General features: G+C 43.0%; 1 protein-coding gene across 5 annotated transcripts in view; it reads right to left on the minus strand.

Moving 5' to 3' along the window:
- Nucleotides 1-4,246: 4,246 nt before the first annotated feature.
- Nucleotides 4,247-27,453, minus strand: part of PCGF6 (polycomb group ring finger 6) — a 34,050-nt gene continuing 10,843 nt past the window's right edge. For 4 of the 5 annotated variants that reach the window (XM_069980231.1, XM_069980230.1, XM_069980227.1 and 1 more), the window contains exons 2-10: nt 26,370-26,469; nt 25,428-25,524; nt 23,781-23,836; nt 22,522-22,581; nt 22,316-22,424; nt 20,049-20,076; nt 16,821-16,919; nt 13,708-13,794; nt 4,247-5,606 (exon numbers count right to left, since the gene is read on the minus strand). In XM_069980231.1, the coding sequence (XP_069836332.1) occupies nt 5,550-5,606; nt 13,708-13,794; nt 16,821-16,919; nt 20,049-20,076; nt 22,316-22,424; nt 22,522-22,581; nt 23,781-23,836; nt 25,428-25,524; nt 26,370-26,466 (690 nt within the window). In that variant the 5' untranslated portion in view covers nt 26,467-26,469 and the 3' untranslated portion in view covers nt 4,247-5,549. The remainder of the gene's footprint in view (nt 5,607-13,707; nt 13,795-16,820; nt 16,920-20,048; nt 20,077-22,315; nt 22,425-22,521; nt 22,582-23,780; nt 23,837-25,427; nt 25,525-26,369; nt 26,470-27,453) is intronic. The other variant, XM_069980228.1, reaches the window with a different exon arrangement.

The following is a 27,453-nucleotide window of genomic DNA, read 5'->3' on the forward strand; positions in this document are numbered from 1 at the left end:
GTGTTGGAGACGCTTTCTCACTCTGGGAGTGAGGCGACCAACAAGTCATACGATAGGGTGAAGCGGATTTTTCATCGGTGGGCTACTCCTAAGGGTATCAACCTAGACTCTCCTTCAGTACCAGAAATATTAGACTTCCTTCAGGATGGGTTTGACAGGGGCCTCAGACCTAGCTCCTTAAGGGTACAGATCGCTGCAATGTCTGCATTTCTAGGTCGAAAGTTACTACTTATTCAAGAAATAAAGGATTTCACGAAAGCTGTGGAAAGACTAAGGCCCCCACTAGTCAAACCTGTCTCTGCCTGGGATCTTGGCCTTGTTCTCAAACGCCTCTGCCTAGAACCCTTCGAGCCTTTGCAGGAAGCAGAACTCAAGTTCCTCACAATCAAAGTGGTACTCTTGGTAGCGATTACATCCGCCAAGAGAGTCGGGGAGTTACAAGCTCTAGGTTCGGCTGAACCATATGTATCTTTCTGTGACGACAAAGTTATCCTGAGGTACTTACCATCCTTTAGACCGAAGGTGCCTTCACAGATGAACTTAAACCAATCAATTCTCCTACCAGCCTTTTCTCCTCCATCAGAAGAACAACAGGATTTCTCCTCACTGGATGTAGTACGAGCCCTGCGAATCTATCTTTCCAGAGTGCTGGAATTTAGGAAAGAAGAAAATTAGTTTATTTTGTTTCATGGAAGGTTCAAGGGTAGGAAGGCCACTAAGCCCTCTATCTCCAGATGGATTACAGATTGTATAAGAACTTGTTACGACCTGGAAGGACTCCAGCCGCCAGAGTTCTTAAAAGCTCATTCTACAAGAGCCGTATCCACATCGTGGGCCGAGAGGTGTGCGGTCCCCATCGAGAATATATGCATGTCTGCAACTTGGACTTCTCCCATGACATTTGTCAAAACACTACTGGCTAGACTCCATCCTCACAAAGCGAACTGAGTTCGCTAGATCAGTATTGAGTGCTGTATCTACAGAGTGCCCTCCCAGTGGGGGTATTTCTTGCTAGATCCCCATCTGTTGTGAGGCTAATAGGACGTAAGGGAAGTTAACATTTTGTTAAGCTAATAAAATTCAGGAGTTGGAGTCGCGGCTTACTGACTCCACAGCCCTGGTTATACAGACACTTGCTCGGGATCTGTAAAAGATATTGCAAGAGATATAATGGCAGAGGTTTAACCTGGGGCTGTTTTGCTATTAGCTTAGCTAGCAATTACAATATATTATTACTATACTGCTGGGAAATAAAATTCTCAGTTACTAAACTACAGGCCCTGCTATCCGATAACTGGTGCAATTTAAAGGGGTTGTCCAGCGAAAATTATTTTCTTTTATATCAACTAGTGTCAGAAAGTTATATAGATTTGTAATTTACCTCAAAATCTCAAGTTTTCCCATACTTATAAGCTACTATATGTCCTGCAGGAAGTGTTGTTTATTTACATTCAGAAACAGTGCTCTCTGCTGCTATCTCTGGCTGAGTCAGGAACTGTCCTGAGCAGGAGAGGTTTTCTATGGGGATTTGCTACTGCTCTGGACAGTTCCTGACTCCGCCAGAGATGTCAGCAGAGAGCACTGTTTCTGAATGTAAATAAAACAACTCTTCCTGCAGGACAACAGTTTATAAGTATGGGAAGACTTGAGATTTTTTAAATAGAAGTAAATTACAAATCTATATAACTTTCTGACACCAGTTGATTTGAAAGAAATTTTTTTTTGTTGGACAACCCCTTTAAGTTTTAGATTGATAGAAACCTGATACAGTAAAGTCGAGTAAGAATCCAGCAGAATTTCTCATGCTAGGTTTGATATTTGATGCTAAATTTGGAACAAATCCACAGCAGAACAGAGCATGCCCTGTAATCTAAGCTTGCTGTGCTGCTCTTTGCTGTGAATTTGTATCACATTCACCAGTGGATATAGTGCATAATGATCCTGTTATCTCAGTGTTTAAGTGCAACAACTGGGATCTGTATGTGCAAGAACTAGTGGAGTTATTAACTAACGTGACAGCTTCCTTACCGGCAATCATTAAAGAATTATGACTATTAATGACCGTCAGTGCTGCAGTAATAAAGGGAAGGATAGCGTACAATAGGTGTACAGCACTAGTACACAGCTAAACACAACCCAGCACTCTATGTTGCCAGTAGGTTAAAAAACTCATAGAAGCATTCAATACTGGTATCATCTGTGGTGGGACTAATGAACATTTCACATACCTGAGAGTCTATAGATTTATTGTCAATCTATTCCTGATCAATACCAATTGATTATATAGGTGGTTGGATTGCAGTCATTTTCTTGCTCATTGATCTTTGTGGAAGAATAGATTTTTCCATGGAATACACCAGACATGTAACATTCCCTTCCCCACACTCACTGAATACCAAATATCACTTCACTTCCAATGGTGACTACACACTATAGAGTAAAGATGCTCTAGAAATCTTACTTTATAGGAAATACAAGTAGTTGCTACCATAGCAGAGCCTCTGTAAAAAGTTTCTAGCATTGCCATATTAGAAACAAAATCTGTCCAGGTCATGTGATAATATAAAGGTTCTTACCTTTATATTGAAAAGTCTTTGGGTTCCTTGTTATTTGCACTTGCTGCAGATTTTCTACATCATGGCGTCCAGATGTTAGTTGGTAGGTGGACATTCATTTAACATACATGTGGAGACATTTATACACTGTATACTACTTGTTGGATTTACTATAGTAAGGTCCAGGCTACACAGTGACTACCTGATTTATTCACTATGACGCTTATATACTTACACTCTATTTCCTGATCACAAAGTATTGCTCTGCTGAGGTCTCAAGCCATTAATTTAAGTTTTCAATTTCCCTACAGCGTCACCCCTATGACTTAAAAACGGTTTTGACATGTAATACAGACATGGAAAAAGTTTGGACTGGTTGGGGTCTGGGTGTTCAGATCCCCACTAATGGCTAGAATGTGTTAGATAAGTGCATAGTTGAGCGCTTCTCTCTGCAGCTTGTTGCTTAAAGTGACTCTGTACCCACAATCTGACCCCCCCCCCCCCCAAACCACTTGTACCTTCGGATAGCTGCTTTTAATCCAAGATCCTCATCATTAGGAATGCTCCAGGCAGATTGCTTCCTATTCCCCACCTGTTGCAGCCCGGCACATGGGCTGGATTGTTAACCACCTGTGCAGTGTTCAGCATGGAGAAAATGTTTCATAGGCATTCCTAATGCTGAAGAGGGTGGGGAGGAGGGTGGTGCAAAGTTAGGGCACAGATACTACCGTTTGGCACGGGCTTCAAATTTAAAAGTATTTTTAGGACAATAACTGCATCACCTGACGAACGGACCCCAGGACAGATCTTGCATTAAAAGCAGCTATCCGAAGGTACAAGTGGTTTGGGGGGGGGGGGGGGGGGCAGATTGTGGATACAGATTCACTTTAAAAGGGGTTCTATAGTAAGTCTATGAGCAGAGTAGCCAGTTGCGGAGAGAAGTTCTCTGCCAAGCGCTTCTTCCAGCTCATTCTAATGACATAACATTGTTAAAAACTTGTGATATCTCAAAAGTTTTTAATAAATATTAGTAAGGCTTTAAGCATTACATAATGCCCATTCAAGTCAATGCCCCAGCATTGTCTGTGTAACATAGGGCAGGTTCTAACCGGCAAGACGCTTTTCCTAAGGCTAGGTTCACACTGCGTTTTCAGCATCCGTTTAACGCATCCGTTTTTTTCAAAAAACGCATGAAAAACGGATTGCAAAAAACGGATTCATTTGTGTGCATCCGTTTTTCCATTGACTTCCATTATAAAAAAAAACGGATCCGTTTTTTTTGGCGGACCAAAACGGACCAAAAAACGTTGCTGACCCTATTTTTCTGGACGTTAAAAAAAACGGATCCGTTAAACGGATGCTGAAAACGCAGTGTGAACCTAGCATAACCAGTATCAACTCTGACCAAGAGATGAGGATCCGGAAAGGATGACCCTTTTTCACAATAAACTCAAAATTCCCTTGCAGGGTATAAGACCATGTTGTGTTTTGTTTTTCTAAACTGGACAACCCCTTTAGTCACTGTGCGGCTAGGGTTTAACAGTTCTGTTAATGTGTCATTCTTACTTAGGCAGTTCTGTGCCAGAATGACATTACCAGGTTGGGGAAACACACATCTTATGTTACACTGTGCATTTTGGTGACTATCTGACACATCACAAGGGTGTAATATAAAGAAATTGCTCATAATATTATGTGAAATGGTTTATTACAAGTATTTACAGTTACAGAGAAAATATACTCTCTTCCCAGCACCATAAACCTGTGACAAATGTATTTATATACATTTATAGAAATCCAGGTGCAGTATATCCACAGTTACTAAAGGTGTAAGTGGATGATTTTCTGCCTGCTTACTCAGACAATGACATTAATGCGAAAGTAAACTTCAGGCCAATTTTCATACACAGCAAATAAGATGTACATGGGTCATTTAGCAATTGGGGTCACTCATATCTGGTCCTTCAAATGCGAGCTTCTCATGTGCTTTACACACTATAGCTTCCAGAATGGGTTATCCCAAGATACAAAGTTATCCCCATCCACAGGCTAAGGGATAACTAGCTGATTGGTGCGGGGGTCCGACCACCTGGACCTCCACTGATTCGGAGAATAGAGGGCAATGTTCAGAAGCCACATAGAGAATAAACAGGGCACTGGCCATGTGTGATTGCTGCTGGTCCATTAGTCCAGGGGACAACTGTCCTCTGGTTCTCGGATCAGTAGGGTCCCAGTGGTTGGACGTTCACTGACCAGCCAAATAAATGTGAATACAGGATAACAGGCAATAGCTGCATGTTACTGGGCCGTATGGCAGCAGGTAAACACACTTCCCCTTTAACATTTGGTCTGTTCTGCGGCTTTTACACATCACATCACACAATACCTGCTGTGCCCATCCGTGCAAACATCTCCCATTTTAATGTTATTCAATGTTCAGCGCAGAGAGCTCTTAGAATTATTAGCATTATACAGCAGTGATAGCAAGTCACCCTGCACACCCTTTGTATATGATACTGTCGCCTTGGCTGAGGATCTGATGATCCAAACTGACAGCTGTGTCCATATTATACTAGTGTAAGGTGTGTAACGCTAGCCATGCAGTGCAATACACACACAATGCATAGTGTATCTGCCAAATTCATCCATGGACGACATGTAATATTCTACACTATGCTCTATTTTTGGTATAAAAAACTGCTCCCAGGCTGCTTGTCAACTACAACTCCCAGCAAGATCTTACAGCTTTTTAAAGTTTTTACAACAGCTGGAGACCCAAATTTTGCAGGTGATCGATTAACATTAACACAAATACCAAGTTCATTCTGAAGAGAAAATATGCAATATTGACTGATCTGACAACAGCTACTCTAATACCACTGCCGCAGAGCTCGTCTCAATGCAGAAAAGGGAGAAACATCTCATCTCACAGTGCAGTCTTCAAGTAGGAATGACTCTGTGCCATGTAGAATTCTTTCTTTAACAGGAATCTGCTCAAGTCAGTGATAATGGAGAAAGGACAAGGCCAAAGTGAAGGACGAGTAAACCATCCTGAAAATAAATAATGCAAAAGGTGATTACACAAAATAATTGGATGGATTAACCTTACATAAACGCATCCAGATAACTAAATACCCAGCAGCACATGGGCTTAGAAGTAAGAAAACCCATACATAGTAGGAGAGAACAGAGCATGGTGATATGCCGCAGGGCTATCTCTTATTACACACGGATTGAAGATTTTACATATCTGGCTAGGTGTAAAAATGTAATAAAGCCAAAAAGACAAGAATTTGTTATCAAGTGAGAAACAAAGCCAGTCCCTGGGCACCTGTGTTTACTGCTCACTGGCCTCCAGGCTGTCTACCAGCTGCTATCTGTATCCCCAGACAGTCCTGGGCTTCTGTGCAGGAACACATCAGTGCACAGGACACTAGGATGGGCTGACCCATGTTCCATTAGCTTACTACATAGTCTATACATTCTAGCTGAAGCTATGTGATATTCAGTCCCTGCTATCCGCCCCAATTTGTACTGTATGTACATTAATAAGACAATACAGGGCAGAGCTATAGCGGATTATAATAGTTCCGTTTAGGGCGTTAGCCCAGGGCCCATGGCCCCCCAAACATACATATACTTTCAGTGGTGTATTATCTCCAGGCTACAGTTCTGCCATGATTTGCAAAAAAAAAGTTGCTGCTTTTTAACACAATTTTGCACAAATCAGGGCAAAACTGCAGCCAGGAGACAATGTAGTAACATTAGAGAACATACTGAAGGACCTTATCATGTGACAATGATGTCAGCACAGGTCCATTATAGGCTGTACTATGGAGGAAAAAGACTAAAGCTAGTGCCGCCATAGTTACAGTGGGTTGGGGGGGGGGGGGGGGGGGGGGAAGCTTGGTGAACAGCCCGGGGCCTATAGTGAAGTTAATCCGCCCCTGGGGCAGAGATAGTGTATGTGGCAACCTTATTCCCTCTGGATACCCTATTGGCAAGTCGCTTGAGGCTACAAAGTGACATTTATATAAAATCCTGGCATTATTTTAATGTAATGTCAATTTTCCTTTGTTGCTTGTTGTTGATGAGTTAGGCCCTATTTACATGTCCTGTAAAATTGTCTGTGGTCGCAGATCCACAACCACAGACAATTTTAGGGCCCGCTAAGTCCTATGTGTGCATTCATACCGTCCGTGCCGTGATCCTTGACGCAAAAAAATATGACAGGTCATAGTGCGGATTGCGGCATGGATGCCTCTCCCCGCTCCCATCTCCCCCGCTCCTGTCTCTCCTCGCTCGTGTCACGGCTCCCATCTCTCCCCGCTCCTGTTTCTACCTGCTCCCATCTCCCCAGCTCGTGTCACAGCTTCCATCTCTCCCCGCCCCTGCCACCCCCCCCCCCCACTCCGCCCTCGGACAACACCAGCGCCTCCTGACCCCCAAACCACGACATCCAAACAAATGAAATCAACAGACTGTTTTTCACGGAAGGGACAAAATAATGCTCAATGAAAAACACTGGATATGTGAATGAGGTTCATTAAATGTAATAAGTAATGTAATGTCTGACCCATGGTATAATGTTTGCAGTGGTTTGGTTTTTTCACTCCTCTGTTAACATTGCATCTATTTCAATGTAATTTAAAGAAACCAACTGTCTCCAGTGTAATTTATAGATGTTATTTCCACATATTTTTTATGGATGCTTCCTCAGCTTCTTCAGTTGGATTACGTCTAAACAGCATAGGGAATGAACACTGTGGTTTCCCGCTGGTATAAGCATTAGAGTCAGCAGTTTTCAGAAAATTGTGTTGCAGTTCTTTTTTATACTCTGGATGCCAGAACCTTATCAACAATTACTGTACCGTGACTCTGGATCTCACCTCCCCTAGTATAAGCTACATATGGGTAAAACATAACAAACAGGAAAATATTCAGCTTTTACATCCCCTGCCCATTAAAGATGAGCAAACCTCGAGCACACTTGGGTTCATCTGGGCCGAAGCATGCAGCATTTGATTACCGGTGGCTGAAGACGTTAGATGCAACCCTAGGGAGTCCTGAAAAACATGGATATGGCCGATGGCTATGTCCATGTTTACCAGGCAGCACTAGGGCTGCATCCAACTTCTTCAGCCACAGTAATCAAATGCTGCACGCTCGGGTTTGGGTGATCGCAAGTGTGCTCAAGTTCAGCTCATCTCTGCTGTAATAAACAAAAATAACACCATCAAGATGCTTTAAAAAAGCACAATCATTATTGCTCAGGAATTGTGATTTTTTTTCTAAGCAAAGAGAAAAAATAATAATAAATATATATATAATTTTTTGTGAAGGTGACCTTCCCATCTGCACTGTCAGCTTATAATTTTGCATTCATAAAAGCAAATGCTTCTCCAACGGTTGCAGAGAAACAATATGAACATAAATCTACATGTAAATTATTTCTTTTATCCCCTCTTCCTAAGAAGTATAATTGTAAATTGGAAAATATAAAAATAGAAGTAATCACTTGTGCCGACCTTTAAGCTCCATTGCTTGCCAAAATTTACATACAGTATCTCCACTAAGAGATTAGAGACTCACAAGGCAAAAGGAGACTCCGCAGTTATATCTCCAAGCCGTAGTTAGGTGCAGAGAAGAAAATGTTATCCACCACAAAAACATTGAACAATGAGCATCACAGTCTTGCATAAGGAGAGAATGCTCTATGGTATTAATCTAATATTGCTTTGGGCCCTACTATATGGGGTACCTTCAGTTTATAAATGACAGGCAGCAATACTGCCTATTATATAAGTGATCATCAGAATATTGCCTTGCGATGTCTCCTACTTAGACTTAAAGGAGAAGTCCGGCGAAAATTATTTTTTTATATGTTATTACTTATGGAAAATTATACAATTTTCTAATGTACATTAATTATGGGAAATGCTCATATACTGCTATTTCCCTTAATTTAGTGTATCAGGAAGTGTTAGAATTATCTCTGAAGCAGTGACGTCACGACCAACGGTGTAATTCCTATGGAGTGTCCAGCAGGGGGCGCTCTATATATAGAAGTCAATGAGTACCATTGACTTCTATATATAGTGCGCCCCTGCTGGACACTCCATAGGAATTACAGGGTATGTAATGTAATGTAATGTAATGCACTGTACTGTTGTGACTTTATGAATACATTTATGGAATACTTTGGGGAGCAAGTGTCCTTGCTCCCCAAAGTATCCCATAAATGTATTCAATGAATACATTTGCAGGGCACCGAGCAGGGAGGGAGAGAGGTGCCATCTACCTCCCCCCTCCTTGCTTGGTGCTGGGAACATATACAAAGTACTACTCCCCCATTATCTGCAGATAATGGGGGAGTAGTACCTTTTGCTATCCCTATCACCGCCCGCGCCGCCGCCGCTCACACAGGGGCTGCTATTCATCGCGCCGCTGATTCCCCGCCGCCCGCGCCGCTCCTAACTGCCCGCCCGCTCGCTCGCCCGCCCCGTTCCTGGCCGCCGTTCTCTGCTCATGCCGGCCGCGTCAGCCCGCCCCCACCCCGGCCGGGAGCACGGCGCTTCCTGGTGTCCCCGGCCGGGGTGGGGGCGGGCTGACGCGGCCGGCATGAGCAGAGAGCGGCGGCCAGGAACGGGGCGGGCGAGCGAGCGAGCGGGCGGGTAGTTAGGAGCGGCGCGGGCGGCGGGGAATCAGCAGCGCGATCGTAAGTTTGATGCCGGGAGGAGGAGGGGGAGCGGCGGGGGGCATGAATAGCAGCCCCTGTGTGAGCGGCGGCGGCGCGGGCGATGATAGGGATAGCAAAAGGTACTACTCCCCCATTATCTGCAGATAATGGGGGAGTAGTACTTTGTATATGTTCCCAGCACCGAGCAGGGAAGGGGGAGGTAGATGGCACCTCTCTCCCTCCCTGCTCGGTGCCCTGCAAATGTATTCATTGAATACATTTATGGGATACTTTGGGGAGCAAGGACACTTGCTCCCCAAAGTATTCCATAAATGTATTCATAAAGTCACAACAGTACAGTGCATTACATTACATACACTGTAATTCCTATGGAGTGTCCAGCAGGGGCGCACTATATATATAGAAGTCAATGGTACTCATTGACTTCTATATATAGAGCGCCCCCTGCTGGACACTCCATAGGAATTACACCGTTGGTCGTGACGTCACTGCTTCAGAGATAATTCTAACACTTCCTGATACACTAAATTAAGGGAAATAGCAGTATATGAGCATTTCCCATAATTAATGTACATTAGAAAATTGTATAACTTTCCATAAGTAATAACATATAAAAAAATAATTTTCGCCGGACTTGTCCTTTAATTTTTACTTTATTATATTACATGCAGTTTAATAAAGCGTGCTTCAAAGTTCACAAAAAAGGACTTTTTTCGTCTTTTTCAACAAAAATATATGGTATCATCTTTAATAAAATCTTTAATCATAAAAAATCTCATAATTAGCTTTTTCATCTAGTCTAGAGATAAGCGAACCCAAGCATGCAGATTTTGATTACCGGTGGCTGCAGCCCTAAGGAGTCCTGGAAAACATGCAAACAGCCTGTGGCCTATGGCTGTATCCATGTTTTCAAGGCAGCCTTATGCTGCGTTTACACGGAACAATTATGGTTCGAATTTTCCCAATAACGATCGCATTTGAGCGATAATTGGCTTGTATGAACACAGCAAACGATCAAGCGACGAGCGAGAAATCGTTCATTGTAATCTTTCAACATGTTCTCAAATAGTTGTTCATTAAAAATGCGCAGATCGCTTCATGTAAAGTCTTTCAAAGATTCACCCTATGTGAAAAAGTTGGCTTAAGAGACCTTAAAAACGATTGCAATAACATTTTTTTTCTTACGAATTTTCTAACGACTTCTGTAACTATTTATTCGTCTAAACACTGATCGTTATAAAAACCAAATTGTTGCTTCAAAATTGTTAAACGATCGATTGGGCGAATTATCGCTTCGTGTAAATGCAGCATTAGGGCTGCATCCAACTTCTTCAGCCACTAGTAATCATATACTGCGTGCTTGGGTTCAGAGGAACGCTAGCATGTTTGAGGTTAGATCATCTCTAATCAAGTCCCCCCCCCAAAAAAATTTTTTTAATAATCAATGTTTAATAAAAACATCTATGTACCCCAAAAAGGTAACAAAAAAAAAATCTAAATACTCATCCCACAAATAACAAGCTGTACGGCCATGTAAACTAAAGTGTCCCTGTAACTTTGGGCAAGTCCCCGAGAGATGTCAAATATTAAGTCTGGTCTACGTGTTCAGACAGATGCAGCCAGGTGAAGGGCTTGGCTGAGTGCTTCTCTCCCTGTTCGTCTGAATGTGGTGACAAACTAAAATGTTTCCTATATACCTGAACAGGTTTGGTCCTGTAGAGGTTATGGATTGTTCTTTATATTCTTGTACATTTTCTACAATCAGTTTCCCTTCATACCAAGTGCATGTAATAGATTTCCCATGTGTTTTATCTGTTTAGCTGTGTGTACTGGAGATGGAGGAACCTCTTGGCATTGTAAGAGCTGCTGTGCTATGACTGATCCGATCTGTACCAACAACATTTTTATGGTTAATAGGGGAGATTCAGCCGACAGTGACAATCTATCCAGGAAAACAACAATTAGCTGTATAATGCAATTATATGGAAGTTATGGGCCAGCAAAGACCATGTCTGCACTAAAACTGTCAGCTGTAATTGACTGCTCACGCCGCCGCTCCCAGCACAAACATGATTTGCAGGCGGCATAGAGACGCATCCTGTTCTCACACACATTTTGCAGCGGACATTATTCACAAGGCTTGCAGTGGCACAATGGCAGAACATTTATATTTGTGGTAGGGTTGCTGCATTTTCTTATCTGTTCTCAAAACGTCTTTGCAGAAAAATATCGAAAAAAGAGGTATTCTTAAAGTTCCAGGTTACAAATAACTCTTAAGAATTCATAGGGGCCCTCCTCAATTCAATGATGATTAAAGCGTGACTGCAATAACCTCACCCCTTACGTTATATCTGCAGATGGTGTTAGAAGCTGAGATATGAGGAGCTGTATAGTGACTGTAAATTAGTCTGTGGTCACTATTTAGTCAGGGCTGTGTCTGAAACGTGTGCAACCTATGTAACACCCTCCCCAATTAAGGGGTAAGGGCCCTATTACACGGAACGATTACCGTGCAAAAATTGTTATTAAACTACAATTGTTCTGTACAATTGCAGGCAACGATCGAAAAATCGTTCGTATGTCGTTGATCATTGATTTAGATCTGAACCTAATTTTATCGTTAATCGTTCGCTGTAATTCCACATTCATTCGCTCAAGTTCCGCATTTTTTTTTACTAATTCTTCAGTGTAATTGCACATCGTTCATTGTTTTGCCGGGATCAGAAGGAATAAACGATCATAGTAACCATCGCAATAACAATTGTAGTAACAATCGTAACTAACGACCATTGCTCTGTGTAATATTGTGAACGGTTTCAGGTTAACAATAAAAAATCTCGTTTGCGATTGTTAGTCGTTAAAAATCGCTCTGTGTAATGGAACCCTAAGACACTTGTCCAGCCCTGCAATCTATTTTAGGGAATGCCATATCCTTAGCTCCTGTCTACACAGGAAATCTGCACATAAAGCTTCAGCCTTTACCTTGAGGGTTCTATAAACTGAAGCATGACACTACCCTCTACTGTGTGTAAGGGTGGTATTACGCGGGCCAATGGGGGCCCGATAATACCTGTAAACGAGCGCCGATCAGCTATATCGGCGCTCGTTTACTGGGCCTATTACACGGCCCGATAATCGTTTAACAAGGGCTGCATGGACATTGTTACCGATGTCCTTGCAGCCCTTGCTTAAACGATATACTTTACCTATCCACGCTCCAGGGCTGCTCCTGCGGTCTTCTTCTCCACGGGTCTCATGCGCTCTATCTTCAGAGCTGACAGGCCACTCAGCCAATCACAGGCCGTGGCGGTCCTGGCCTGTGATTGGCTGAGTGACCCGTCAGCTGACAGGCCGCTCTGAAGCTAGAGTGCGCAGGACCCAGGGAAAAGCGGACCGCAGGAGCAGTCCTGGAGCATGGATAGGTAATGTATATCGTCAGTCGCCGGCCATGCACCGATATTACACGTAGCGATGCGCAGACTGCGCCCGACAATTATAGGTTCTAACCTATATTAACGATCAGCCAATGATCGTTGTCATCGGCTGATCATTATATTTATTACATGGAGCAATAATCAGCCGAATCGGATTATCGTTCCATGTAATAGTACCCTAAGACAAAGGAATTGTGTAACTCCAGCTAATCACTATATTGGCTCACCAATATATGGGCTATATCACTGCACTACTGGTCTCTAAGATAGGAAAGCAATGTTTTCATTTGAGAAATCTGTGCATAGACATACTGATAGAGCTGCCAAGAGGGATATTATAGATTATCATGTAACTAGCTAAGCTGGGATGAAACAAATACTATTGATATGCTGGAATTATATGGACTAAAAAAAAAAAAAAACTTAATAAGTTGGAGAAAGCAAACTTTTAGCATTTAAAGCGTACCTGTCATTACAAAAAACTTTTGACATGTCATAGAGACATGGCAAAAGTTTTGATCAGTCTGGGTCTCAGTGTTCAGACCCATAAAATTCGGGAGAACGAATGGTTCAAAGACACACTGCACCTCTCTGGTCTGAGTTAGGAAAAAGAGTCAGACTCATAGAGTTCTTTGGAGTTTGACTCTTTTTTTTCTAACTCAGACCAGAGAGTGGACTGTGCTGCAGCGCATCTTCTCCCCACTCGTTCTCCCGATCAGTACGGGTCTGAACACTCAGACCCAGATCACTCAAATTTTTTTACATGTCTCTATAATATGTCAAAAGTATTTTGTAATGACAGGTACAGACAGGGATGGGGAACGTTTGGCCCTTCAGCTATTGCAAAACTACAATTCCCATCATGTCTGGACAGCCAAGTATGTTCAAGCATGAAGGGAATTGTAGCTTTGCAATGGAGGGCTAAAGGTTCCTCATCCTCAAGGTATAATACTACAACACTGGGAACATGATTCCTTTTTAGCTTATATAATAGAAGGTTACTGTGATTATACTATACCTGAACAGCACTTTTCCCAATTTCAGCAAGAATTTCCCTTAATGTCTGGTAATGTTCCAGGAGGTGATCTCCGCATATAATGTCCACCTGTCAAAAATACATTACATGGTTACAACTGAACAAAATCAGAGGTGACATCAATACTGACAAATCAGACACAATAAACTGCATGTCTTACATACTAGACTAGAAGTAGGGAACCTTGGCTCTCTAGCTGCTGCAAAACTACAACTCCCATTATGCCTGGACAGCCAAAGCTAATGTTTTGGCTTTCCAGGCATGATGGGAGTTGTAGTTTTGCAACAGTTGGAGAGCCAAGGTTCCCTACCTCTGTACGAGACAATAACCAGAGGCGAAGGTGAGGATGATAGAGAGCACTGTTACATGCTGAAGCTTATATGCAGGAGACAAAGACAATGTGAAATTCTTACAATGGATAAAAGTCTCTTGAGCTCATGTTTAAAACATTTCTTCATGGCAAACAGCCATTGTGCCAGGTAATTTCCCTTATTCAGAGTGAAGTGTGGGGGATCTGCACAGCTTTTCAAGACAAGGAATTATTGCAAATGTAAAAATATGATAATATCGCTTAAGGCGCGAAACTGTCTGCAGCCACCTCTGTAATAAAAAAAAATAAAACTTCCTCAAGCCTTATTTGAAGAACCTATGCTGGTGGAATAGCTGCAGTCTGAAGGACTATAAAGACAAGCTGACTCATGCAATGTATACACTGACATTATGCTTCTAACATATTTGTCTTGAGGTTTTGCTGCTTCATATATCGCTCCTTACATAATTCTGCTATCACAGACTGATCTGCATTTAGCCTCATTCTTTACTAGGCAGTAATGAATGTGACTGGTCAATAGTCTCGCTGAAGCTCTGATATTTTGAATTGGCCTGAGATTGTCAAACCATTCAGACTCATTTGCTACTTATGAGAATACATTAGAGGGGTACTCCAATGAAAAAAAATATTTTCAGAAAGTTATATGAATTTGTAAATTGCTTCTTTTTAAAAAGCCTAATCCTTCCAGTACATATCAGCTGCTGTATGTCCTGCAGGAAGTGGTGTATCCAGTCTGACACAGTGCTCTCTTCTGCCACCTCTGTCTGTGACAGGAACTGCCCAAAGCAGGAGAGATTTGCTTGTGCTCTGGACAATTCCTGACACAGACAAAGGTCAAACTGTGTCAGACTGGAAAAAATACTTTAGGAGTAAATTACAAATCTGTATAACCTTCTGACACCAGATGATTTGAATTTTTCCTCTTTCTCTTTTAATGTACAAAGCAATGGTGACTAAAAGAAACACACTCAAGTAGATAAGGGAACAAAACCATTTGAACCATTTGAACAGTTTACCATTGTTAACAGACGGCCGCCTTTCCCTGCCAAATGAAGGCACATTCCCGTAGTGGAAATGTAGCCTAAGGGCCCTATTCCACCGGAAGATTATCGTTTGCATAATCGTTAGCAATTAACGATCTCAAACGACCGCTATTGCGAAAGACCTGATTCGCTATTGTGTTCGTATCTATTGCAAACGACCGAACAATGTCTTATTCAATGCGAACGATTTGCGAACGTTTTGCGAACGAGCAACGATAAAAATAGGTCTAGGTCTTATAAAGCGATCAACGATTTCTCGTTCGGTCGTTAATCGTTAACTACATTTCAACCGAACAATTATCGCTTAGATTCGAACGATTTAACGATAATCTGAACGATAATTGTCCGGTGGAATAGGGCCCTAACGGTACAAACACACACACCGTATACGCAGCAGATACGCAGATTAGATCTAAATAACTGAACACAGCATCAAATCTGCACCACCAAATCTGCTGCGTATACGGTGTGTGTGTTTGTACCCTACAAGTATAACTATATTAGTTGAGAAGAGAATACCCCTTTAAGTGTAACATTGCGTTATCATTCTGTAGTTTGATGAGGCAGGCATACATGATTGTGGTAATTGGACAAGAAATGAAAATATAATTCTTTCTTCCTTAGAGTTTGCTCAATGATTTTTTTCCCCCTGAGAAACATTCAGTAATTTTCAGAGATTAGTAATCAGCAAGAGACAGTAGCTGATTATCAGTGATGATCAGAAATTATAAGAGCAAGGAGAGAGGAAACAAGATAAGAGGATTTCTATATCATTACTGCAGGATATAGACTGGCTAATCCTTTCTAATGGCCCAGCACTCAAGTGATACAATTAAAGGCAACTCTATGATTAGACCTCATCTATAAAGGTGCAGAGTCGAGTTATCCTTGTTTTATTGCTATGGGAAGTATAGGGGAAACGTGGCAACCAGAAACTATGACTATTATTATAGCTTCCCCAAGAGTTGTCAGCATCCATTTTCGCATGACCCTATTACTAGGTACTAGAGAAGAGCGGAATTTGAGATTGTTTGAGTCTGATCGTTCAGCATTTGAATACCAGTGGCTGCAGAAGATGGATGCAGCCCTAGGGAGTCCTGGAGTGCATGGATGCAGTCATTGGCCATGTGCATGTTTCATTAAGCTAATGTTCTCCTTAGGCTAAAGAAAGCCCTGTAGAGCGTGAAACGGCTGTTGCCGCCAGTGGAATACGAACTGATCGGTGTATGTATTTCACTACAATAAGGAACACAAGCTTCATTGGTGAGTGCTGCCTTATCTTCTATTATCCTGCATGCCGTGTGCATGTTTTCAGTACCCCTAGGGCTGCATCCAATTTCCTTAGCCATCGGTATTCAAATGCCAAATGATTGGACTCGAGTATACTCACGTGCTAATATCTACTAGATAGTTTGAGATAGATCATTCCTACATGTTTAGAATTTGTAGGCTTATTGCTGGCCCAGGAGAGGTATTTCATAGCAGTGTGCACCTGCAGAGTTATCCTCGGTGCCATTTTCATGCAGCTTGTAGTTGAATTCTGCATCTAGTAAGCAGGCACACTCTACTGATAATCATTAGGAGGGGTTGGCCGACTCAGTGCTTTGGGGGCAAGATGCAGGATTACACTACAAACTGCACAGAAACTGTGCCGAGGATGTGCGCTATGGGGAGCTATCATCAGGTTAGATTTAGTCACTCTCCAGGACTGGTTCAATTACCTGACAGGTTGTATTCAATTCCATTTTTCTTCTTAAGAACTTCTCAACATGTCCTATAGTAGCTTCTCCCGAGACCCGTACAAACTTCTTCTCCAAAGGCTAGTTCAGAAACAAATGGCAGAAACCAGTATATTAGTGTTGGTTGTGATGCCACAGAAATACAAAATAAAAACTAAAATCAGAGCCTATAAGGAACATTAAAAACATGTCCTCAGTTATTAAGACCCCCGCCAATCCCTGGACCATGTGCCCCCAAATGAACGAAGGTGCATGAGCGGCTACTGCACTATTTAATTTATTCTCTATAGGACTTCTCAACATTGCTTGGCACAGCCCGTCTCATTCACTTGGAGGCACAGTTTACCAATGTTCTCAGGATCAACAGGGGATACAATAGTTGGACCACCGCCAATCTTCAGGCTATGCCCCATCCTGAGAATGTAGGGGACACTATGCTGGTTTAGTGCTATTCACTACATAGATGTTAAATGTTAAATTAATAGAGGTCCATCTCACCAGAACAGGAGGGGGATTTTTGTGGGATCTGAGGAAACAGTTATGTACGTCGTCCTCATAACAGTGATGTGGCGGGGGAAATGATCGGTGGGGTTCCCTACCACTCTAACATTTATCACATGTGCTCCTTCAAGACTGGACTAACCTGCACATATCATCTCTTTACTGAAGATTTCCTAATAATAGTAAGGCAGGGGTCATGAGAAGTCCATTTCGCCAGAGGATAATAAATAACAAAGTGTTTGTCAGAAACGTCTCTACCAAAAATACAACTTTGCTTGTCACATCAATGCAGCGTCTTTACTAACTAACTATGAGAATAGGACAGCTATCTTCCTCCAGCAACGTTTTGGGAGATTTCAGAGCTTCATAGCATGAATAATAAAATGGCTATGAATCATTTATGAGTCCAGTCCAGACACCGCAGTGGTTAGTTAGTGCCAGAACTCCAGCAGAGCCAGTGAGACAGCAGAATCCAGCACCCGCTCCCTCTAGCTCTTCTCTCACTTTATTATGTGCTGCAAAGGAGGAACAAAGAACAAAGCGCAGCTTCATGGCTGTTCTACAAAAGGCAAAGCTGAAGCGGGCAGGGTACACATCAATGAAATAGCGTTACCTATGTATTCTCAACTAGTGTTACATCGAGAGATATCCTGAGCTACTAAAAATGTTAGGTGCCTGAATAAGTGGCTAATAACATCTACGGTATTATAAATGTAGGCGAGTTATCTGCAGCTCTCCTGCCATGCTTTTTTTAATAATTACTTCTATTACCCCTAAAATAAGTCAAACTTTGGATCTCAACAGTGTTATATCCTCTGTTATCCCTCATGTATAAATACACTTATATATACTCCTATATACTGCAGATAAAGGCTATGGACACCTTATAAAAACATTTTTTTGTGTTGTGCTTGTTATGGGGCAAACAACACTTTCTCCATAGGTCTTTATTAAAACATTTGCTTAGTTTCTCCTCTACATCCTTAAGGCCCCCTTCACACGTCCGTGTCAGTTTTTACTGTCAGGAAATCCTGATCAGGAGACCTTAAATGTCATCAGGATAGTATCAGGATTTCCTGACAGTAATCCGTTTTTACCATCAGGAAACCATCAGGAAAAACCTTCAGGATTTCCTGATGAGATAATATTGTCTAGTATGCCAACATAAATCACAGGTACCCGTGTACCTGGATGGCCACAGGCTTCAGAACTACAACTCCCATCATGGCCTGCCAGCAGAGCCATGATGGGAGTTGTACTTCTGCAACCTGGATGGCCACAGGCTGCAGAACTACAACTCCCATCATGGCCTGCCAGCAGAGTCATGATGGGAGTTGTACTTCTGCAACCTGGATGGCCACAGGCTGCAGAACTACAACTCCCATCATGGCCTGCCAGCAGAGCCATGATGGGAGTTGTACTTCTGCAACCTGGATGGCCACAGGCTGCAGAACTACAACTCCCATCATGGCCTGCCAGCAGAGTCATGATGGGAGTTGTACTTCTGCAACCTGGATGGCCACAGGCTGCAGAACTACAACTCCCATCATGGCCTGCCAGCAGAGCCATGATGGGAGTTGTACTTCTGCAACCTGGATGGCCACAGGCTGCAGAACTACAACTCCCATCATGGCCTGCCAGCAGAGCATAGTGGGAGTAGTAGTCCTAAGGGGTAATCTCACCTGTCCCGGATCCTGCTCTGTCGGGGCCGCGAGGTTGGGGTCCGGGTCAGAGTGCAGTGCTGAGGTCCGGGCAGCGGCGGCGGTCGGAGGTGCGGAGCATCCGGCGGGCGGCCCGGTGGTGAGTTCCGGGGGGGGGGGGAAGAGGGTCAGATGCGGCAGCGGCGGCGGCGGGGGGACGGGGGCGGCGGAGGTACTGGGGGTTAGGCGGCGGAGGTACTGGGGGTTAGGCGGCGGGGGGGGGGGGATCTGCACCGCACTCTGGCCGGCCAGCCCTGTAGTGCCGGGCAGAGTGTGCGGTGCGGGGGGGATGGGGGTGTGCGGGTGATCGGACGGCGGCCGGGGCTGGCTCTCTACCAGTCCGGAATCGCGGGCACTTTCCTGATATACATCAGGAAAATGCCCGTGATTCCGGCGCTCCCATAGACTTCTATGGGGGCGTCCGTGCCGGATTTCCGGACGAAAATAGGACAGGATCTAAAAAATCCGGTCCTATTTTCTGGAACGGACACCCTTCCGGAAAAATCCGGAAGGGTGTCCGTGTCTAATGTTAGTCTATGAGTCCGGAAATCCGTCCGGATTTCCTGATAGGAAATCCGGACAGATTTTCCGGACGTGTGAAGGGGGCCTTACAGTGTGCTGTATGTGCTCTCTCGTTTGTAAGATCGCTTAAGCCCATCTTTTACATAGGGTGAATCTTTGAAAAACTGTTTACACGAAACGATCTGCGAATTTTTAGCGAACGATGAACGACGATTTGAGAACATGTTGAAAGATCAAAATGAACGATTTTTCGCTCATCACTTGATCGTTTGCTGTGTTTACACGGAACGATTATCGCTCAAATGCGATCATTATTGCGAAAATTCGAACGCAGCATAACCCTTGTTTATTCTTTATTAAGTTAACAAATTTTTTTTACAGATGTTTTTCTGTTATTAGGGGAGTAAAAGACATGGCCGGCTTACAACTCTAGAGTAAACAATATAGGCATCACCAGATATATAATAATTCATAGTAACCCATTTACCTTAAAGCTTCCTGTGCCTTCGCCAGCCCTAAAATAAAAAATAATAAAATCGAAACCTTTAAATAAAGCCACAATGCAATCCCTAGGCAGACATGGTAAATATTTTAAGCTTGATATTGAAGCGGGCGTGAAAACCTCTCCATATAATGACATGCCTTTTCATTTGAGGTACTAATGCACTTCCAGAACCATTTCATTGTCATCAATAATGCAGCGAGTCACATGGGCTCTAAGCACTTCCCGGCCTGCTCTAGTTTGGAGCATTTAAGATTTAACTCTAGAAGGTGAAACAGGAAACAGTCACAAGATACGCGGCAGGGGAATGCAATTATATTCCAGGGAGTTCTTAACGTCAGCCTCAATACATCAGGGTAATTGAATCCGCCCGGACTACGGCCAATAATAATAAAACATAGAGCTCAATCACAGCACACAATATAAATATAATATTACATAAATATACATATAAAAAAAGCTTTATATTTAGAGATGTGCTAGGAAATCTATACCGCTGCCAGTTATTCCCAGCAAGGCTTCAGTTTTAGCTGTGTCAGGGATGGGCATTATAAGCTATCTCCCAAGAGATTCTTACTGGAAACCAGAGTCTTACAGGTGGGATAAGATGGTTGATATTTTGGAAATAAACCTCTAAGTTAGTTTAGTATTTGCTTCATCCATATTTCCATTTGTAATTTATTCCATTTCGTAGGTACGGATTTACATGTCAGGAGCAGCATATTTTCTATTACATTCTGGTGGGAAAATACAAACCATGAGCATACAGAATGACAGAGCGGCATGTCATGTATAGTATTTTACATTCTCCCTGTGTTTGTGTGGGTTTCCTCCAGCTGATCTGGTTCCTTCTCACACTCTAAGGGCATCCGTTACGTGATTTTTAGATTGTGGGCCCAGGACCGAGCCCGACCTTTGGAGAGGAAGTGTTGCAGACCTCTCATCAGCAAGCCCCAAAACGTTCAATGCGCCAAACTTGTACCGAATAGTTGGAATCTATGCTGCTGCTTTTGCATTTACCTACCGGTCATATTGATTATTGTGAAGCTCTGTGCTCTGATCCATCCGATGCCTTCACCAATTACTTGCCCATCAGACCCTGGTGCTAGAGGTGAGCCTTAAAACTCATAACTATCCTGACTGGTATGTGGTTGTGATGTGCGGCTACACCTGGTACTGCAGGCTGCACAGGGAATACACAATCTGCCTGCCCTTACCTGCTGTGATTGTTTGGGTGTCACAGACTCTCAGGAAACAATGCCAAACCTGCTCTTGTAAGCCCCAATTGGCACAGAGACTATGTGCTGTACAATGCTGCAGAATAGGTTAGTGCTATATAGATAAAGAAATTAATAAATGAGCATAGCTGGGATATACATATGTAATAGCAGAACAAAAGGCCAGTGTGAATAGCTGCATAGATAATTTTTATCTGCATAGTGACAGTCTTCCAGGTTGGAAATAATACAGACATGAAACAGGAAACAAGTCCAATAAGATTATATTAGGGAACTGTTCCTAGTGTTATTTTAATTAGTGAATAATGTTAACATGCTGGGAATAAGGGATCGGATACTGAACACTGAAAGCATTGTGTGGATCATTGTATCTACTGAGAGATCAGGGAAAGAGAACGCCTGATGCAACACAAAGTGTCTGTGAAAACAGATGATCCCTTATGAGATTTTCCACCCACATAAGTATTACTGGTATCTTGTGCCCCCTTGTGGTCATGATGTGGCTGCTATACTACTAGGTGGATGCCCTGCCCATGGACAGGAATGAAACTGTTCCTCCAGTGTAGAAAATGAGTAACCCTATAATGGCCAGGGACGTATATTCTGGTAATGCACGGCTGCTGCCCTGCAATACTGAATAAAGATTCCAGTCAGGCCAGGAAGAAATGTACAAATAGTTGCTATTTTGTTCCCATGGACTCTAGTAACACTGGATTGATGCTTAACTAAAAATACTTATCAGCTGAGTGCACTATAAAGATGTTATATCAGGTCTATGAAATACACTGTGTGCACACATACGTCCATCGGCCTACAAATTAAAACCTAATATTCCATATAAGTCCAACTCATGAGTTGCGTCCTCCATATATAAAATAAACATGTGGACTCTCCTTTATGCTGACCATATTCCCTATGAGGATACATCTTCCTTCAATGTCCTCAGACACGTCATTAACAGATTAGCCCACACCCTGTAATAAGATACAAATAGGACTCGAGGAAATCTCCTACCCCATAAACTCCAGAAGAAGTGACACGTCCAGTTCTGGTGGAATGCGGAATAAGGGTCCAATTGGCTTCTTTGGTCTTCCTCGACCAGTGAAAACAGATTGTGGGACCGCTGTACATAAGGAATGGGTAACTTATTACATTTATTCATGTAAAAAGAAAAGATATTTAATCTGAGGATGCATGATGTATTACTGGACTTTACTTACCAGGCTTAGGCACTTCAAGCCCTCGTTCTTGGTAGAAATCATACAATTGTTTTTTCTCACCTTAATCAAAAATAAATAAATAAATGCAAAAAATATTTTTTAAAGTTTTTTTTTATTTTATACAGTAAATGTATCACCAAATATGTAACAATAATGAAACAACGAAAAAGATATATCAGAAGCTGGCACAAGGTGGAATAGTTGTTCATGGAATCCAAACGGGTCACTTTTTTCATTTTCTATAGGGACTCTAATGCACAACTAGGTCAACCAAAAAGTACAGGCGCAACCATCTGATATGTTTTTATTAAAGGAGAAGTTGGGCGATAAAAAAAAAAAAAACTCAAATGGCAGGAGCAGGGGGGACATAATAAACAATCATTACTCGCAACCCCCTGAGCCTTTGCAGTGCTGGACTGCTGCATCGGGACCCCCGCCGGGCTCCAGGATCTCCTTCAAAACCGACGTCACAACTCAGTTGATGGACTACCCGCTCAGCCAGTCAGTGACTGGGGCAGGAGCCACTGCAGTCACTAATTGGCTGAGCAGGCAATCCATTAGCCAAGTCAGGCATTCCCCAAACGAACCTTCCCACCTGACGTCATCGGAACTCAGGGGAAAATGCCTTCCGGTGGGGGTTCCCCTTACTAGCTGACAATTTTTTAAAAATGCTGGACCTCTACTTTAATGAGATCCATCACCCTGGCCAGAAAAAAGTCAGATTGTCCTATAAATTTTTGGTCAGTTTTACAGCATAATTTTTACAACATTTCTGAATGTTGCTTTTGGATTAATTCCAGGTTTTGGCTCAAAGGAAGGTGAATGTTATCCCGACCCAATAGTTACAGGGCCAACATGTCTAGAAATTTCTTGTTGGTGTAAAAACTTTCTTGGGTGATTCACACATTGTGTATTCACATTAAGCATAAACATAATGTGGGAGATTTATCAAACTGGTGTAAAGTAGAATTAACTCAGTTGCCCCTAGCAACCAATCAGATTCCACCTTTCAATCCTTTACAGATTCTTTTGAAAATGAAAGCAGGCATCTGATTGGTTGCAGTTTCACTTTACACCGTGTTTCCTAAATCTCCCTTAATATGTTGCAGATTATCTGCTGGAGAGACCCTGCCATCAGTTTAATATGTACTCTGCCCGATGACAGGTTCCCTTTAAGAATCAGCAGCATTCTGGCATTCAAAATCATTTTGCCCTTTGCAGCCCGGCCCCAATTTAAAGTGAAAGGAAAACACACTTACGTTCTTCTAAATTGACGACTAATTTGAAGACTATGTCCTGAAGCTGTCTATCCAACCTAGAACACAACATATATATACATATTAATACATGTGGAAGAGAAGCAGGTTTATTAGAACTGTCTATATTGCCTGTATACTACTAAGTTCTATAGAGCTTCTAATCCTAACATGGAGGGGACACATAGCGACACCAATTTGCAAACCTGGAACAGGAGATAAAAGAGAAAACTTTCAGACCATTTACCACAATTTTTTCCACAATGAGGCTTGGTTCACACAGCGATTTTGCTCTTCGTTTAACATGTACATTAAAAGAACAAAAAGCGGATGGTAAAAACAGATGCAGCTATATGCCACACTGTACAATCCGTTTTCTATTGACTTCCATTACACTACATAGTTCACACACCATACAAGGTGGCCCAATCCTTTCCTATGCTGCACACAAAAACAACTGCCTCAAATGAAGAAACCTTCGACCCCTCAGCTGCTACAAAACTACAATTCCCATCATGCCTGGACAGCCAAACCTAAAGCTTCAGCTCTCCGGCCATGATGGAAATTGTAGTTTTGTAACAGCTGGAGGGCCGAAGGTTCCCCATCCCTGGCCTAAAGGGTTTGTTTATAACGCTTCATGTTTGGATGTGTACTGTTTCCTTATAAGGGTATATTCACACGGGCGGGCTCGCAGCGAGATTCTCGCTGCGAGCCCGGCAGGTCCTGTCAGTTCCCATAAACTACATACTTGCTGCGGTCTGAACGACCGCAGCGAGTATGTAATTATACCGCGCTTAACCCCTTCTACTCCCACCGGCTCCCCCGCTGTAAGCAGCATGCATTACCTGTCCTCGCTGCACGGGTCCGGCGTCCTGCTCTCCCGTCCGGCCAATTAGTGTGTTGCCCAGCCGCAGCCACTGATTGGCCGGGCGGGAGAGCAGGACGCCGGACCCGTGCAGCAAGGACAGGTAATGTATGCTGCTTACAGCGGGGGAGCCGGCGGGGGCAGAAGGGGTTAAGCGCGGTATAATTACATACTCGCTGCGGTCGTTCAGACCGCAGCAAGTATGTAGTTTATGGGAACTGACAGGACCTGCCGGGCTCGCAGCGAGAATCTCGCTGCGAGCCCGCCCGTGTGAATATACCCTAAAAGGTTACAGTACACAAATAGCACTAAACAACTAAAGCAGCAATATGGCTCCTAAATATTTAGCTCTTTTTCTTCATTCCTAGTGTCTTTAGAAGTATCCTATAATATATTCACTGGATGTACTGTCCTACAGGACCATTCCAAAGACAGGTGTAACGCAGACACTACATTTCTTGCAAATACTATAGAATAAGCAGTATACACTTTTTCCACAGACAGGATCCTCTGCATCTGAGCAGCTTTATTATTAGATTTAATAGATAGTTACATGGATACAATACTAGTATGGCGTGACTGATGCATTATCAGATACCTAACAGCTTCACTCATCAACAATAGGCTACAATGGCATTCATTTACCAGACATGTCATGAAATGCTGCCCCCCCCCTGCACAGAACCCACATTAGTCTTTAAGCCTTTCTTTAAAATGGAGGTCAAATACACAGTCTGATCTGAGCCTTCCTATAATTCTTACAGTAATGCAGCGGTGATACTCACCTGATATTATAAAGGGGCTGGGTTTGATGCACCACAACATTGCATTTCGGACATCGGTTACTGTAGTAGAAATGCCTCACAATGCAGCTTTTACAAACTGCAAAGAAGAATATACAACAGAGATGACAGTATATTACATATGCCAGCAATATGTCATATAGTTTACAGGTTGTTGTCTCATCAGGACACCTCCTGCCCATATGTGCTACTAAGTCCACCATGACCACCCCACCCAGTAGTGGATTATAATAGGGGCGTTTCGGGCGGCAGCCCGGGGCCCTGAGCTCCTGGGGGGCCCATGACCACCCAAAAAGACTTATACTTTCAGTGGTGTACTTTCTCCTGGCTACACTTCCGCCATGATTTGCAAAAAATCTGTTTTTTTATGGCAATTTTCAGGACATCATGACATTATCTGTCCTGTACTATGAACGCCAGGCTAGTGCTGCCATAGCTACAGTGGGGCGGGGGGGCCCAGGCTTGGTGAACAGCCCGGGGCCTATGGTAAAGTTAATCCGCCCCTGAGTCCCCACCCCCTATAAGCAAGACAGGCATTACTCTAAAGGCCATATTACAGGGCCTTATAGTTCGAGGAAAATGAGCACCAACCTGTCAGTTCAGCGTTTGCTTCCCCTTCGCTCTCCGCTTGCTGCCTGTGCTATTATGCACACAGTGAGCAGAGAGGGGCCACCCAAACAATCCTTCGATTATTTGGGCCCCCCCATTGAAATCAGCATTGGTCTGCTTACGTGCAACAGACATCACGCATGTTGGCCGATTGTGGCCTTTCAACATGTGCTATTAGAGTAAACGATTACCAACCTGAATGGTTGTAATCGGCCAGGTGAGGCCGATAATCGCTTAGAGTAATAGGGACTTAAGGGACTGTATTTCTTTTACTACAACAGTCAACAAGGTACTAATCTGTAGCACAGTACTTACATGTATGAAGACACTCGGTTATGGTGGTGGCATCAATGAAGTAACCCTTACATATCGAGCACAGAATGTAGGGATTCAGGTCAGCTAGGTTTATCATATGCTGCAGGTAAAGAATATAGTAATTCAGAATGAGGAGACATCAAAGATGACAGATGAGACACTAAAGGGAATCTGTCAGATGCATTTCATGTTCACAACTGCTGACATTGTTTGACAGCTGTTAGGTCAGGAGACACATGGTACCTTTCATACATTTGTCAGTGCTTCCAGAATGTAGAAAAATGCTTTTATACTCCAGTGAAGAAAGGATTTGCAAAATAGCTCTCTTCTTGCTTTCCGGCACCGCACACTGCAGCTTCTCTGAGCTGACAGGCTGCTCGATGCACACCTGACTATTTTAGGTGTGGACCTCAAGAAACGATCCGCCAATTATCGTTTCATCGGCTGATAGCTGTCTCTATTACATTGAGTGATAATCAGCCTCATTCGGCCAATTATTGCTCGGTGTAATAGAGCCATTAGAACAAGCCAAATAATCTCTCCAAAAGAAAAGATTTCTCATCTGCAGACAGCTGTTTCGAGGTTGCTGCCCCTCTTCAGTGCAGAACAGGGTATTATGACGATCTCTCCATTAGGAAAATTAGAACCCTTTTAACCCACATCAATAGACCTCTTATGAGCCAGCCAACATACTGCTCTGCACTGAAATGGGGCAAAAACCCTGAAACCACTGTCTTTTGGAGAAATAATTTGGCTTGGCATAAAATCCCCAGTCAATGGTCTAAGACTCCTAGATTGAGTGATACGTGATTTGAAGGCACATCTCTCTGCTCAAGAGGTGTGAGAGCTATTTTGTATATCCTTTCTTCCTAGAATTCCTAGTGGAGCAGCAATGGTCTGTAAGTCTCCACACGTCTTTATGACAAACTCTCCTTAAGGAAAATTAGTAACCCTTTGACCCATACTCCAGTGAAAAGTATCAAGAGGCCTTTCTAAGCTCCTGATCTGCTGCAAGCTGGAAAACCTTCTAACTACCCCTCCCATACCTGACCCTGCTTGTCTGCTGCAGCTAAGCTCCAAGCTA

Source organism: Dendropsophus ebraccatus, chromosome 8 (genome assembly GCF_027789765.1).
Source record: "Dendropsophus ebraccatus isolate aDenEbr1 chromosome 8, aDenEbr1.pat, whole genome shotgun sequence".
Classification (NCBI taxonomy): Eukaryota; Metazoa; Chordata; class Amphibia; order Anura; family Hylidae; genus Dendropsophus; species Dendropsophus ebraccatus.